The 17,009-nt window shown below is 40.0% G+C and overlaps 1 protein-coding gene across 2 annotated transcripts in view; it reads right to left on the bottom strand.

Annotated features, from left to right (window-relative positions):
• Positions 1 to 16,547, bottom strand: part of SLC5A5 (solute carrier family 5 member 5) — a 63,192-nt gene extending 46,645 nt beyond the window's left edge. For both annotated transcript variants that reach the window (XM_089667660.1, XM_089667661.1), the window contains exons 1-6: positions 16,184 to 16,547; positions 15,948 to 16,013; positions 15,814 to 15,865; positions 15,662 to 15,729; positions 6,872 to 7,026; positions 5,825 to 5,965 (exon numbers count right to left, since the gene is read on the bottom strand). In XM_089667660.1, coding sequence (XP_089523786.1) covers positions 5,825 to 5,965; positions 6,872 to 7,026; positions 15,662 to 15,729; positions 15,814 to 15,865; positions 15,948 to 16,013; positions 16,184 to 16,546 — 845 coding nt within the window. In that variant the 5' untranslated portion in view covers position 16,547. The remainder of the gene's footprint in view (positions 1 to 5,824; positions 5,966 to 6,871; positions 7,027 to 15,661; positions 15,730 to 15,813; positions 15,866 to 15,947; positions 16,014 to 16,183) is intronic.
• Between the last annotated feature and the right edge of the window lie 462 nt (positions 16,548 to 17,009).

The raw sequence follows: 17,009 nt of genomic DNA, 5'->3' as shown, positions 1-17,009 counted from the left end.
CTCAACTCTCTTGTTGTTCTCCCTACATACTGGCGGCGACATGGGCACTCCAGTACATAGGTGGCATGCGTGCTTTTGCATGATATTAATGACTTAATTTCAAAAACTTTTATTACATTGAAAGTGGGTCCTTTTCCTATCTTTGTGCTTATTTGTCCTGCGTGCTATGCGCTTTTGACACCTATAAAACCCTTTTATATTCACAAAATTACTCCCTCTAGTGGGAGGGTTTACCACATTTTACTATCATATTTCTTAGTGCCTTTGCTTTTTCTGTAAACAAATTTGGTGTGACAGGGTAATCATTTGCCCAGTAGTTATCTTTTATCAAAATGGGCTCATGGGTTTTGATGATCCTCTCTATCTTTTTATAATCCCCATAAATTCTGTCATAATTGCATATTCCATGGGATTACTATTGTTTTGGGTTCTTTTTTACCCTGCAGCATCTGATCTCTATCCATTCTTCTTACTTCCACCTTCACTTTTACCAAGGTTTCCTTTTTATAGCATCTCTTAACAAATTTTTCTATTAGGTTATTGCTATGCTCCTCAAACTCTTCCTCTAGGTCAGTTCCTTTTCATTCTTATTATCTGACCTTTAGGAATGTTTCCTATCCACGTAGGGTGGCAGGAAACTATTCCTATCAGTTTCTTGTTTTGGGGTAGATCTTACTACTCTCCAGAATATGGTAAGATCTAAAAATTGCACTTTCAATGGGGATGTGAATGTTAAACCATATACAGTAAGTCCCCGACTTACGAGCATTCGAGTTGCGAACTTTCACAGATACTAATGGACCTCGCATTATGAACATTCATAGATCTGAACAAAGCACCAGAAGTAGCTGACGTGTCTGACGGACATTGCCACAGCTGCGTTGCTGTGTGCTTACTGTACAGTACGATAGTGTACAGAGCCCAGGATGTCCGGAAGCAAGAGGAAAAGCAGTGGTGATTTGGAGGGGACTGCTAGGAAGGGCAAAGCAATAACCATGAAAACAAAAATGAAAATAATTGAGAAATTGGACCAAGGTGAAAGGATGGTAGACATTGCTTGTTCTTATAACATGAATCATTCAGCTACTGGAACAATTGTAAAGAACAATGCCAAGATCACGAAGTTACATCAGTAAAGAGGAAAAGGCAATGCCAGGCTTCAAAGCAGCAAAGGACAGACTTACTCTGTTGTTTGGTAGCAATGCTTCCAGTGATATGAAACCAAAGCCTCTCTTAGTTTACCATTCAGAGAACTCAAGAGCCCTCAAAAACATAGCCAAGGGTTCTCTACCTGTTGTGTGGAAGAGTAACTCCAAAGCCTGGGTTACACAGGCCATTTTCATTTTGCTTCATTGCCAAGTTTTAGCCTCTAGTTATTAAGTTGCCAGTTTTAAATGAGTTTTATATTTTATTCTAATTTTATTTTAATTACAGTGTTAGGAGCTTATAATATGGTTGTTGTAACATCAATATAGAGCAGAACGTCACCAATTTGAAATTGATTAGTGAAGGAAATCTAATGATCTAACCCAAGGTACCATACATTGAAAGTAATCATATCACTGAGAAGTTAACAAAAAGTAAAAATATTTAAGAAATGTAGTTCACATCTGATAATAGGAAACGCATTGGCGACCTTTTACTAAATAAAGAAGAGAAAATTGATTTGTAATAAGAATTAATAGCATGTAAATGGTTAAATGCCAGTATTTAAGGATAGCAAGCTGAGAACGTCCTGAAGAGGTAATTATAATGAAATGTACATCAAGGCGGAGCTACCGGAAGTGATGTCATCACTACCCAACGGGGATGCCAGAAGTGGTGAGATACACCTGCAGTGAGGAATGCCCCATAGTGGAGCTGACCCGTTGTGAGATTAGGAGAGTTTACCCAGGTGCAGGGCAGAATGCAACACTAATTGTGAGTGCAATAGCAGATTTTTTTTGTGAATGTATTGAGTGATTTTAATAAAAAGGTTTTACACTATTGGAGTCTATTTCCTTTCTAATTCCATGATGATACCTTGAATGAGGTGGATTCCTGGAAATGGTACATACGATTGCTGAACTAATAATAAAGCACATCTAGACCAACTCTTAGGTGAGAAGGTCATGGTTGTCTGGTGAGTTTTTCCACAATGGTGGTGGTACATAGTGGTGAAGTGAAAACACTGGAGATTTTATTGAAGTAATAAGATTACATTTACACCATTTTTGCATGAAGCACTTTTACTTGAACATATGGAAGAAGATAAGCGATGAACTGTACATTTTTTGAAGAATCACTTTATATTGCACTTTGTGGGCTGCATAGTACTTTATACGGAATTGTGTATTTATAGATATATAAGATTTTTTTTGTATATAATTCACTATAGAAGCGCTGCATATTGAGAGTAATAGTGGGCAGTATGTGCAGAAGAGGGTGTGGAGGGTTTGTCAGTGGGCAGTATGTGCAGGAGTGGAATCTGAACGGTATGAAAGCGGGTAGTATGCACAGGAGTGGAGTGTGAAAAGAATGAGAGTGGGCAGTATGTGCAGGGGAGGAGTGCAAGGGTATGAGAGTAGACAGTATGTGCAGGGGAGGGGTGTGGAAGGTATGACAGGGAGTATGTGCAGGAGAGAGGGGTGTGAAGGGTATGGCAGTGAGCATTATGTGCAGGAGAAGTGTGTAAAGGGTATGGAGTGGGCAATATGTGCAGGGGAGAAGTGTGAAAGAATGAGAGTGGCCAGTGTGTGCAGGAGAGGAGTGCAAACGGTATGCCAGTGGGCAGTATGTGCAGGAGAGGGGTGTGGAGGGTATGAAAGTAAGCACTATGTGCAGAAGAGGAGTATGAGAAGGGTTTGACAGTGGGATGTATGTATAGGAGAGGAGTGTAGAGGGTATGACGTGGAGTATGTGCAGGAGAGGGATGTGAAGGGTATGATAGTGGGCAGTATGTGCAGGAGAGGAGTGTGAAGGGTATGAGAGTGGGCAGTATGTGTAGGGGAGTAGTGGGAGAGTACAAGAGTAGGCAGTATGTGAAGGAGAGGAGTGTGAAGGGTATGACAGTGGGCAATATGTGCAGGAGAGGAGTGTGGAGGGTTTGACAGTGGGCAGTATGTACAGGAAAGGGATGTGGAAGGTTTAACAGTGGGCAGTATGTGCAGGAGAGGGGTTTGGAGGGTATGACAGTGGGCAGTATGTGCAGGAGTGGAGTGTGAAAGGAATGTGAGTGGGCAGTATGTGCAGGGGAGGAGTGTGAAAGGAATGTGAGTGGGCAGTATGTGCAGGGGAGGAGTGTGAGGGTATGAGAATGGGCAGTATGTGCAAAAATGGAGTGTGGAGGGTATGACAGCAGGCAGTAAGTGAAGGAGAAGAGAGTGATGGCTATGACAGGAAGCAGTATGTCCAGGAGAGGATTGCAAAGGGATGATAGCCAATAAAAAAAGCAGCAAAGGAGGGGAGGGGGGTATGTTAGAACATGATCTCACATATGGTGCCATGGCACTAAATGTGTAATAAGTAACAAATGTGGAAATATGCAGACACCATATTGTCAAATTTGGCAATTTGTTGCTCTGGGTAAGCACTCCAGTTCTCAAAACCTCCCAACTTTTCACTGTTCACTAAAAGCAGAGGAAATCTTGGATGCAGGAGATGTGCATCCCAGGAGGCTGCAGGTCGGCGGAGCCAAGTAAACATTGCCCTAGCTTACGGCAAGAAATAAAGAAAAGGGAGCAAGATACCTGCTCAAAAAGGTACTTGCTAAACAAAAATAAAATTTGCTAAGTGTGTAAAAGGGAGGGTGGGTAGGATTCTGTGATAGGTCAGATCGAACTGAAGGTCTGCTTTAAGAATCAGTTAGGCTCTTTGGCATCAAGTTGTGAAGACTTGACAGTGGCTGTGAGGTAGGCACACACAGAACAAACTACATCCAGGCAATGGAAGTAGATTTCCTGCAGACAAACTGGAGCTAGACAGATAGATGGAACAATGTCCTTCCAGGCATGTTCGGAAACCTTCCACTCTAGCCAGGGTGGGTATAGCCTTCAAATCTATTGCTGAGGGTACACTGATTTGGATAGTTGCATAAGGAACCAGCTCAAGCTGTGTGTAGAGAAGTCTTGATTGAGGAATAAAAATCCTCCTACATAAGTCGTACCTGTCTATCTGCAGTCTTCTCTTCTCTACATCAGTTCAAAGTGATGAATTTATAAAGCTTGTCTGAGAGTTCAGAGAATAGGGGACGGAGAGCTGAAATTACACTCTGCTGAGCTCAGTGAGGGAAGCTTTGAGAGCTGATTGGAGGAAAGGACATACCCCCTCCACAGAGCTCAGTTGGCTGTCAATCTGCTGGAGATCCCTCCCCTGTCACCTTTTTACTCTTGGTGTCAGGAAAACTTGTCAGAAGTGATTCATGCTGATAGCAGAGGAAGGAAGCAGCACACAGAAATACTCTTAAATGAGACAAGTACACAGTATAGAGCAGGGGTCTCCAAACTTTCTAAACAAAGGGCCAGTTTACTGTTCTGCAGTTTTTAGGGGGGACAGACTGGGGCCATTGGAATTAAAAATGGTCCCAACGCCAGTGGGAAAAAAACTGCCCCATCTTTGATATCAGTGTAAGGAAAAGTGCCCCATTGTTTGTGTCATTGGGAGGAATTGTGCCCCATCATTAGTGTAATTTGGCCCCATAGTTGGTGTAATTGGGAGAAATTGTGCCCCTTCATTGGTTTCAGAGGGGGGAATTTTGCCCCATTGCTGGTATCAGTGGATGAAATAGTGCCCCAGGGGCCAGATAAAAGCAAACAAAGGGTCGCATCTGGCCCTAGGGCTGCAGTTTGGAGACCACTGGTATAGAGCGATATGCTTTGTGCATATTTACAATCACTTTAAACTTTTCTTAGTAGTGAAAAGATATCCTTCCCCCTAGGACACTAGCAGTAAAAAAAAGGAAACCTGAAGCAAGCTGGTAGAAGGAGGGGTTATACCTGGCTGGTCACTTTTTTTTTTTTTTGCTTGCCAGATCCAAAGTCTTTAGGTGGTATTATAACCCAATAGCCTCTGAAGTTTGTGTCTTTCAATTAAAGGGATAGTTCACCTTCACCAAAGAACTGTCTATGCAGGTAAGGGACGTCTGTGTTTTGTCTTCCTCTAGATCAACTGTGGGTATAGGTTTATAACTTTTTTTTTTTTAAATGGTTGAACTGGATGGACTTTGTCTTTTTTCAGCCAGACTAACTATGTGTCTCTGATTAAAGTTGAATAATGCTTTTGCTATAGGTGAAGGCCATTTACGTACCTCATGAAGCCTGACTGGAATACTCCCAGGATGCTGCTAGGACCTTGATAAGTGAGGCTCATTGCTTCTCACCCCCACCATCACAAGAGTGAGCTTTTTCTCTGATACAGACCCCTTCACATTGTGCTCTCTCCCCTGATACAGTACCTCTGAGCTCAGCGTCTGAGAGCTCACTCCTGTGATGGTGGAGGTGAGCAGCAATGACTAGGCCTCACTTAGCAGCATCCTAGCAGTGTTCTGGGAGTATGTAAATGGCCTCCACCCATAGCAAGGACATTATTTAACTTTAGTCAGAGCTGCCCAGTTTGTTTTTATCTATAGACACCTCTTACCTACATAGGCAGTTTTTGGTAAAGGTGAACTAACCCTTTAAAGAGCAATACAAAATCCTAATACATACATACAATACAAAATGGGGTGGGAAGGTTCAGTGTGCATGGACCAGCATAAAGGGTTGTGCTATGGTATTAAAATTATAAACACAGTAATCAAGGTAAAACTAAGTCAAAGAAATAGTTAAGTAAGTAAATCCAAACTCACAGTTTTGCTTGACTTTCTGTTTTACACGATATGTAGCGCTGTACTTGTGCTTGATGAACTCCATACATTGACAGCCATAGGAATGTGCTACCACATACAAAGGTCCAGAAAGTGTAGCGCCTTCGAGGATCTGGGTCAAAGCTGAAATAGAGAGTTAATGTATTCTACTGTTAGAATTCGACTTAATTAGTTGTGACTTGATTTTTACTTTTTGTGCCTTAATTTCTGGCAATTGTTCAAAGCAGAAGGTATCTAATATTTTTCAACCCTGGTCATAAGAGATATCAGGGTGTGTTTGCCTCCTGGTACAACTACATTTTATTAGTGGGTGGACTGTTCAGATCTCAACTGGAACGGAGCCACAGCCTTCGCTCTTAGATGTTATATGACCGTATGCATAGCGCATTAAGACACATGCAGTCCTTGGCCACGGCTGACAGAGGGAACACAAAGTAAGCAGCAACCAAAGAGACTTTGATGGTCTCTGCTCTAGGAAAGATTTAAGTATCTGGAAGCCAAGGGACTTTACTGCAAAAATTGTACTCATTCATTACCACGAAACATTAACAGAAATCCAGCTACTTATTTCCGCAAATTTTGTGTAGATGGCCCCTTTAAGAAGTAAAGCATGTCACAGAAAAGTTTCTTTGAGTCTGAAAGGTTATGCCAATGCAGAACAAACAAACCTGGGAGTTATGTTGTGATCATGTGTTAAAGGAAGATGAATGATAGGAATTTTTTGTAATGATGGTGTTTTATTCATTCCCAGTCCTACCTTGGCTCTAGTGAAGAAAATCAAGATGTGTGAAAGCATGACTTTTAGAGCTGCTTTAGAATATGTTTGTGAAGCACAGCGTGAACCAATGCGTGTATCATATAAAATAGTCAGACTTTTATCAATGTAGCAACATGTTATTAAGAAACATCAACTTTGGATGTTAATTTTAGTGAATTTTCATTCTATATTTGATATTTATTTTTCTCAACACAGCTACCTGATTCAGCACTATTTATTTAATTTCATTCCTGCTTGCAATGTATACTTACTCCCCAAAATTAATCCTGGAGTAGTTTCTTGCAATATCCAATACTTCAGTAGCTCCACCCACTAGCAAGGCACCACGTATAGCTATTGCAAAGAATCCTGAAATCATAACCAGAACCTGGAACACATCTGTCCAGATCACAGCTTTCATACCACCCTATGGGGAACATAAAAAAAATGGCAAAGGTGTAATACACTAAACATGTTGTATGGGATATCATCTAAAGTTCAACAAATATCTAATTAGCTGATCATGAACTTACTGTACAGTACAGGCACAAGTTCAAGCTCACTAACCACAGCTATACTATTCTTCAGCAGACCTCTTTCAGGAGCACTTTATAGATGTGAACATGACATCTCTCTGCCTTCTTAAACTAGACAGAATTGGCAGTCTTCATTGTGCTCATACCATTTCTATGCAGAACTCATAACCTTGTTACTGGATCCCTGTATCTGCATTTTACAATCAAGGTTCTGATCAAGAATCCAATATTTTTTTTCCTCTTCTCCAGAAATTTGTTACCTGGCTTCTGTCCCAGTCTTTCTGTTTCTGGAAGATCAATAAACACAACTCTGTTGCTTGATTACAGCTTTTCTTTAGATGGGAAAATGTAGTCCAGGGATCCAAACGGCATCTATTGTGAAAATAAGGCTCCCTTTTGGATCTACATCATACTGTTTACCTATATATAACCAGACACATTGTAGTGTGACTATTACAACTCTGAATATATTTTTGCTTGAGTTGGAAAATTTTATTCTATCCCTGTACACTTTTTGCTTTACAATATACCCTCACGTAACGTTCTCTTTCTATAGGTGTGATATCTCCACCCGTTCCTTTTAAAAGTCTTGTTATTGTTCCTTGTTGTAGAGCTCGTTCCCTCCCTCGTTGTTGACTACTACTGACAGGTCAGTTTTATAATACTGTACAATCATACAAATACACAATCCTATACCCACAGTTAGTCCAGAAGAAGGCAAAAAAACCCAGCAAAGCATGATGCAATTTGCTCCAGCAGAAAAAAAAATTCCTTTCTGATTCCCCCAAGAGGCAATCGATTATTCTTTGGATTAACGTTATTTATAAATATTGGTATCCAATTTATCAATCTTAAACCTCATTTGCCACACAGTTGCTCAATTAAACAGAGCATTGAGGTTTGCTTGTAAGTTGGAGACATCCTGTAAGGATGTTATTCCACTGCACAGCTTGGTGTCATCTGCAAAGAATGAAATGGTACTTGTAATCCCAGACCCTATATAATTTCTGAATATATAAAAAAGTAAGGGTCCCAACACTAAACCTTGTGGTATACCATTATAACCCTAGACCATTCAGAGTATGAATCATTAACCACTACTCTCTGAATATGATCTTTTAGTCAGTTTTCTATCCATTTACAAACTGATTTTTCCAAGCCTGTAGACTTTACCTTACACATTAGCCATGTGTGGGGAACTGTTGCAAGCACTTTTGCAAAATCCAAGTATACAATGTCCACAGCCAATCCTTTGTCTAAATTTTTGCTTACCTCCTCATAAATCAAATCAGATTTGTTTGACAACTTCAGGCTTTAATGAATTTATACTGCCTATTGCTTAAAATGTTTTTTTTTCCTAGCAAAAACTTATCTTTGTGGTCTTTTATTAAATTCTTAAGTATCTTCATCTGTAGTTACTTCATACATTACTTAACCTCCTTAGCAGTATTCCCGAGTGTAGCTCGGGGTAAAATTTCTATACCAAAAGCAGTAACCCCGAGCTACACTCGGGCTTACCATGCGGCGTTGCTCTGGGGGTCCCTGCAGCACTTACCTTGTCCTTCGCTCCCACGATGTGTCCCCTGCAGCATCCTCGGCCATCTCCTCCGGCCAATGCTGGCATCCGGCTTCTGTGTTCCGGTCCCTGTGACGTCGGGACGTACGGGCGCCCGGAACCGGCGGGAAATTTGAAATTTTTAAAAAATGTCATTTTTGCTGTCATTGCTGTTTCAATGCATTTCACATATATTTTGTCCCTACTGCTTTGTCCTGTGCCCTGCCTGCATTTTGAATGTTCTTTCTGCCTAGAAACTTAGAAAAGTCCATGGCGTTCAAAAAGCGTCCTTTACGTCAAAAGCGGTTTTAGAACAGCGATAGTAAATCAGAACAACTTGCAGAATTGAGTGATAATGATTCGTGGGGAAATTCGTCATCAGACACTGAAAACGATTTTGCGACTTTGCTCAGCGATGTGCGAATTTGCCTCTGTATTTCAAATTTCAGTGTTTTTGGTTTGATTATATTATTTAATTAAATTTATTATTATTATATTATTATTTTTATGATTATTTATTAAATTATAATTTATGATTTCGTGTTTCAAATTTTATCATATCCGGAATGTTTAATAGACTCTTGTTCGTACAGATTTCAGTGAGTTATTCCTAAAAATTACAGCCTACAATAAAAAACTACATATTTCCATTCAAAAAAATGGTGCCGCTTTCAGCACCAAAAATCGGAAAGAATCATACCGCCAAGGAGGTTAATCCCTTTTTAAAAAAGGCACCACATTGGCCTTACACCAATCCAGTGGTACTATGCCAGCCATTAAAGAGTCCCTAAAAATTAGAAAAAAATGGATTTGAAATCACAGAGGTCATTTCTTTTAGGATTCGTGGGTGTACGCCATCCGGCCCAGGTGCTTTGTTCACCTTTATTCTATTTAAATATTTCTGGACCTTATCAATTTTGAGCCATAACGGTTCATTTGGGGGTATGTCAATATCTATCCCATTATGGACAAGAGCTCCCCCATGCTCCTCTGTACACCCAGGGCTGAAGAAGGTATTTATTAGATTTGCCTTCTCTTTGTCCCAAGTCACCTACTCAAGATTATTTTGCAAAGGGCTACGTGCTTGGAACGGACCTTTTTACTATTAATATATTTGAAGAATTTTTTGAAGTTGGTTCTGCTATCCTTTGCAATCTGTTGTTCGTTTTCAGTTTTTTCAGCCTTTATTTCCTTTTTACATATGCTGTTATATTCCTTGTAACATTTAAATGATGATAGTGTTCCTTCATTTTTATATATTTTAAAATCCCTTTTCCTATTACTTTTTGCTTTTTGTAAACTATGGTTGTGAGCCACATAGGTTTTCTTTTAGCCTTTTAAACATATTGCCCATGGAAATATATTTTGCAGTGTGTTCACATACAGTTGTTTTGAAAAATTCCCATTTCTATTCTGTGTTCTTCGGTGCCAATATTCCCTTCCAGTCTAAGTCTTGGAGAGCAGCTCTCATCTTTGGAAAATTTGCTCTCTTAAAGGTAAGTGTTTTTATCTTATCAGTATGTGTCTGTTGTTTACAGCTTACATTAAATGAAAACATTTTATGGTCACTGCTACCCAGATGTTCTTTTATATGAACATTAGTAATAAGCTCAGCATGGTTTGAGATTACCAGGTCCAGCAGGGAATTTTTTTCTATTTGGGGCCTCTATGAATTGTACCATAAAATTGTCTTGTGATAGATTTATAAATAATTGTCCATTAACTGTTCCATCAGTGCCTTTACCCCAGTCAATATCATGGTAGTTAAAATCCCCCATTATCATTACTGTTCCAGCCCTTGCAGCCCTTTCCATCTCTGCAAGGAGTCTCCAACTACTCATTAATACTGGGTGGCCTATAACAAACTCCAGTAATTAACTTTGAAGTATGCACACTCGTATGCAGTTTCACCCATAATGCCTCAGCCTCATCACACTCTATATCAACTAGAGTTCCTTTAACCTCCCTAGCGGTATTCCCGAGTGTAGCTCGGGGTAAAGTTTCAGTACCAAAAGCGGTAACCCTGAGCTACACTCGGGCTTACCATGCGGCGCTGCATAGGGATTCCGTGCAGAGCTTACCTTGTCCTTCGCTCCCACGATGCGTCCCCTGCAGCGTCCCCGGCCATCTCCTCCGGCCAAAGCCGGCATCCGGCTTCTGTGTTCCGGTCCCTGTGACGTCGGGACGTAGGGGCACCGGAACCGGCGGGAAATTTGAAAATTTTAATAAATTTAATTTTTTTCGAAACAAATTTGACATAGTAAAACATTGCTGTTTCAAACCATTTCTCATACATTTTGTCCCTAGTGCTTTGTCCTGTGCCCTGCCTGCATTTTGACTGTTCTTTCTGCCTGGAAACTTAGAAAAGTCCATGGCGTCCAAAAAGCGTCCCTTTAGGTCAAAAGCGGGTTTAGATCAGCTAGAGAACAGCGATAGTAAATCAGAACCACTTGCAGAATTGAGTGATAATGATGCGTGGGGAAATTTGTCATCAGACACTGAAAACGATTTTGCGACTTTGCTCAGCGATGTGCGAACTTAGCGCTATATTTCAAATTTCAGTGTTTTTAGTTTGATTATATTATTGAATTAAATGTATTATTATATTATTATTTTTTATGATTATTTATTAAATTATAATTTATGATTTCGTGTTTCAAATTTTATCATATCCAGGATGTTTAATAGACTCTTGTTCGGACAGATTTCAGTGAGTTATTCTGAAAAATTACAGCCTACAATAAAAAAACTACATATTTCCATGCAAAATAATGGTACCGCTTTCAGCACCAAAAATCTGAAATAATCATACCGCTAGGGAGGTTAAAGTGGAACTTTACACATAACAGCTTGATAAAAAATGAATGTTCTTTAGCAAGGAACATACTGTAAATTCCACATTAAAGCAGTAGTAAACCGCGAAAAAAAAATAAATATCTTCTCCCTGCAAATTAAAAGCATAATGTGCAAGTGTGCATTGCATACTAGCACATCATGAAAAACTTACCTAAAAACGAAGGCCTCCAGTGAAGCGCTGTCACGGCTCCCCAAGGCTTCCATCTTCACCCAGTCTTCCTTCTGAGTTCACAAGCTGCAACTATCTGATTGGACGAGCCACAATGTCATCACTCCCGCACATGTTCGAACAAAGTTTCGGCCATGCCATGGCTCTCTGATTGGTTGGCACACCATGTGCTGATGACATCACCAGCACTTCTAGATTAAATGTCTGCCTAAATGGTGCACATTTAAGAGATATTTACAGTGCCTACAGACCTTATTAAAAGCTTACTTGTAGGTAAAATGTGTAAAATAGTTTACTTCTACTTTAAAGAATATGTAAATCCAACATTTCATATTCCTGGTATGTGCTTGCTGTACCATGTACTTGTATGAAAAAGTATCCTGTTCCTTTGTATGAAATTCTTGGTGTTCCTGCCAGTCCTTCTGCTCTCTTCTTCAAACCTGACCATATTAGGCATCAGAACTCAGCATTCTCAGTTTTCTGGCTGTGCTGTAACTCAGCCTGCTCTCATCCAATGATCAGATTTGTCCTGACATGCTCCCCCCTGCACAGCCATTCACTGGAAAGATCAGTGTGCTGCTGTTTCTCCTCCCCTAGCTCCTTATGCAGCGGAGAACAGACATTGTGTGATCACTTATACAAAAAGGGAAAAAACGTTATTTAAAATTTTTTTTTTTTATATCTGTCAGCAACGATCAAGAGGAATGAGAGACACATGAGCTAAATTTCAAATGTTGTTGCAAAGGGTCTGAATTCTTATGCCAATGTGGTATTTCAGTTTTTCCTTTTTCATACATTTGCAAACATTTCTGAAATTCTGTTTTTACTTTATTATTATGGGGAACGGAGAGTAGATTAATGAGAAAAAAATTAATTTAAACAACTGTAGTATCAGGATGCGACATAACAAAATTGAAAAAAGTGAAGGGGGTCTAAATACTCTATGAATGCAATTTAAATTCTTTTGATTTTCTTCTAGTTAAAATTTTTATATCCATGCTTAAGCCGGTAGTGACCGAGGCCGAGTCCTTGGATTCACTGAAATGTTATTATCTTCCTGATAAGAAGAATATGTAATGGATAATGTGCTGACTATAATACAAGAATATTGATTGTCCAATAAAGTGCGGATACTGCCTAACACTTTCTCATCCTAGTGAAATCGCAATAGTATCATGGGCCCCTGGGCAAAGTAATGCACTAAGTCCCCTACTAGGGAGAAGGTGACCAGTGGCACACAGTGGATGTGGCTATATTATTCTACATAATGGGCATTACTTTTTAGTCTGATAAGAAATTTTAGTATGATCTTTTGCTATTTAAATTTTTGTTTTACATTTTATAAAACATTTTTTTTTAAAATTTTTTTCACAATGCTGTTGGGGTGGGGGGTGGTCTTTGGAGAGATAAACAGACTCCTGAAGTCGACCCATTTGAGACAGATAAAGGGACTCTGCTGCCCTTCAGATGAATGAACAAAAGACAGAGGCTCTTATTCATTCATAAACTGAAGCATAGTGAACACGGTTGACTATGCTTCAGTTATGAATTAACACAGTGAGTGATCAATACGCAAAAAAAAATGGAGTGATGCTCCACCCAAAAATCCTTACCAGACCCTTATCCAAGCATGCAGCCCGGTAGTTCAGGAAAGGGGGAGGGACAAGTAAGCCCCCCTCCTGAACCATACCAGCTCACATGCCCTCAACTTGGGGGGGTGCTTTGGGGCAGGGGGGCTCCCCCCAAAGCACCTTGTCCCAATGCTGATGGGGACAAGGACCTCTTCCCCACAACCATGGCTGATAGTTGTAGGGGGTCTGCGGGCGAGGGGCTTATCGGAATTTAGAAGCCCCCAGATACTGGCTCGCCCCATGTGAAAGAGTATGGGGCACATGGTGCCGCTACTCATTCACACAAAAAAAAAGTGTAGTGTAAAAAATGACAGAAGACAGTCTTTGACAAGTCCTTTATTAAAAAAAAATTTAAAAAATGCCCCCCAAAGTAGATCAACATCAATCATGATGCCCACTACCACTGTTGACTCGAAAAAAGAAAAAGAAAACGCTCCAATCTCGCTGGCCGCCGCCTGACCGTTCTTAAATATCCAAGGGATGAGGGCCACCTGGTGATGTCAACTGGGTGACCCCGCCCCCTTGTGATATCATTTTGCGCTGTGATTGATCAAAGCATTGCTCCTGAGCTGTGGTCAGGTGCAATGCTTTGGGCAATCACAATGCACGGTCAGGGAGCAGTGCATTGTGGGGCGCAGCGGGCAACTAGCCCGCCGAACGCCCTTACCATTCGTATGTTCGCCTAGCATGTGAACAGCCGATGTTCGACTCGAACATCAAGCCCAGCTCTACTGGTGGGACAGGAGTGGAGCACTTTTTCATTCTCACAGATCTTGACCAAGTTGGCTTTGTTCCCACTAGGGAAGCCAAAGATAATACCACTCTACTTTTGAATATCATTCATGGAGCTTCATTGTGCTAGATCCTGCTCTTATTGATACCTACTGATGCCTTTGGAAGCATATTGGTCATGGACCAAATTGTTCTGTTTTGGATTAAGGCAATTTAATCTCATCAAACGGCAGCTTTTTGTGAAAACAAGGCTCTTTCTGACTATTTCCCCTACAAAATGGCATCTGACAAGTCTGTCCCATATCCCTTTTAGTATGCATCCTTATCTTAGAACTCTTGCTGTGTCAAATCTAGTGCAAACCAAACATTTATGACTACTCTTCCAGTCAATGGTAACACAAATTATTGGCCTATCTGGATGATTTACTGTTTATTACAAACCCAGAAATGTCCTTACCAAACCTAAAGCAAGATATCAAAAACTATGATGTGATGTCAACTTTCAATGTAAACACCCCAAAACTGCAAGCAATGAATATCACTGTCACCAACTATCAATTGCCAGGCATTAAAAAACCTTCCCATTTAAATGAACATACATGGCTACTATTTACTTGGAGATTCAAATCACCCCCTTTGTCAAGCAGATGTTTAGGGCCAACTTCATCCTATTTTCCTCCTCTACATGCACAGATGCAAAGCCAATTTTCCTGGTTTAGCAGTAACAACATCCTATACCTAAACATTTTTTTTCTAACAATACATAGAGAATTACTCAAATTTCTCTGAGGATCTAAATCCTATCAATTAAGACCTTACTGACATTCTCCAAATTGAACGGCAGCACAGGCTTCCTGGTTCCATGCCTTTACTACAAACCAGCCCACATGGTAAGATTCAGATTGGTTAAAAAATGCACCAATGAAAACACGGTCATACTTGAACAGGACATCTCACCTATACTATTGGTGGCATTTCCATGATTACCTAGCTCACCTACCTTATCCATTGCATCCCGCCCTCTCATCCAGGCCTCCCTATAATAGTTTTGGTCAAAATAGAATATAAGTACGACAGAATCATGGAAAATGCAGATTGACTGAGGAATTATCAAAAGGGCTTGGTAACCCCAGAAGAGGGGGAAGAGAAGTAGAATGTGGTTGAGTAAGAGAGTGGTCTTTTATATTCTAAAATATTGAGCTCAGGAACAATACTTCATTATGTGTTGCAGCTTTGTTGTTACTCATTTCTGTCCTTTTTGATTTGCAGAGAAACGTAGACTACTTTTTCTTTCAGCTATGTTTTATTTTTTACAATTTAGATTGATAAGCAAGCTTTCAAAATTAGATAAAAAACACTGGCAGACCAATTTAATATGTATTGTTACTGAGAGGAATAATTTCTCACTCATCAAATGTGAGGAAATAAGAATTATGAAATTCCAGTTTACAATTACACTTTAATACCCGCTTCCAAAGATTTACCACTTCCGTCTTAATTGAAAGACATGTTACTGGTTCAAAAAAATGTGTTTCTGTATCAGCGTAAGGCAGAAAAACTGAGATCAAAGCGTTTTAACTCACCAATGATGTATACAAGGTACATATTGCTCCAGTTGAAATCAGAGATGCCCAAGTATCTAGTCCGGTTACTAACAGAAAACAGAATGTGAATGTTAAAACTTTATGCAGCCTTAGCTCTCTGTATTAAGTTCAAGTACTTGCAAAATAATAACCTTGGTTGAGGATTAGTGCAGGAGCATAGATCACAATTCCAGTGTATAACGTCTGTTGAGTGAAAGGAGCACTACATTAGGAGATCATATCTACTAGGTCAAGGTAACAGATCAAACAATAAGTGAGTACTTACAGTGCCCACAAGGAACTGGATAGTGCCACAAAGTTGAACACCTCTTGAAAACCTCATTGCCAAATACTGTGTGTAATAATGAGACAATTATTATACTGTGTCATGGAGGGAAAGACAACAAATTAGTAGATGAAAAATAATGAACAAAGCAAAGAATTTTGTACAACGAAAGGCTAGAAACAATAAATATGAAATATTTTATAACAAAAGTAACACTGAAACTGCAGATCACCTACTTGATAGGTGCTAGTAATCCCCAGCCTGTAGAACACTGGCATAAAAAGGTAGGCTGTAATTAAGCTGTTTACAGTCTGGCCAAGGCACATCTGCAGGAACTTGGCACCATATCGATAGGCTTCAGCTGGAACTCCAAGCACTTGCACTGCAGACATAAAGCTAGCAGCAAGTGACAAACCAACTGGTACAGCTGACATACTCCTGCCTCCAGTAAAAAAGTCATCAGAGGTTTTTTGCCCTCCACGAAACAGAGCATAGAACAGTCCAATGCATATAGATCCCAACAGCATCGCTGCAAAGACACCATAATCCCAGAGAGAGAATGTCAGCCTGTTTTGCTCGTAGGGTACATGACTTTCCATTAGACCTAAGCATAATAAACAGAAAAGGTAGCGTAAATGAAAAATATGAATGTACCCATCCAGAAGAAATTCAATCTAATAGAACACTAACATGAAAAGATTGTTTCTGCTTTAGAAAATTGTATAAAGCCTGAGGAAGTGACTTAAATTGTTACAAAACCCAGGACCCTGCGTTCACTATATCTGGTCTCTCACAGTACACAGAACATGAAAGTGCAATTATTTTAGTAAATATAAACTTTTAAATACCTTTTCTTAGCAGCAGTGAGAGCAGACTTGTGACTTCTATCAGCATCCAGCTGAGCACTGGTTAAAGCTTGTAGGAGGAGTTTTCATTTTGCTCTAGGAGGATGCAGAACTCCTGACCTTTGCCTGGACAGTGCTGATTGGCCCTGTGCTGATCACATGCACTCTCCCAAGAGAAAAAAAAAAACCTCTCTAGCAATACACACCAAACTGAGCA

The sequence above is a fragment of the Staurois parvus genome, unplaced genomic scaffold (assembly GCF_062004578.1).
Source record: "Staurois parvus isolate SC_StPar_1 unplaced genomic scaffold, SC_StPar_1.0 ptg000053l, whole genome shotgun sequence".
NCBI classification, from domain to species: domain Eukaryota; kingdom Metazoa; phylum Chordata; class Amphibia; order Anura; family Ranidae; genus Staurois; species Staurois parvus.
Note: the sequence above shows the minus strand (reverse complement) of the source record. Positions and strands in the feature narration are given on the sequence as shown.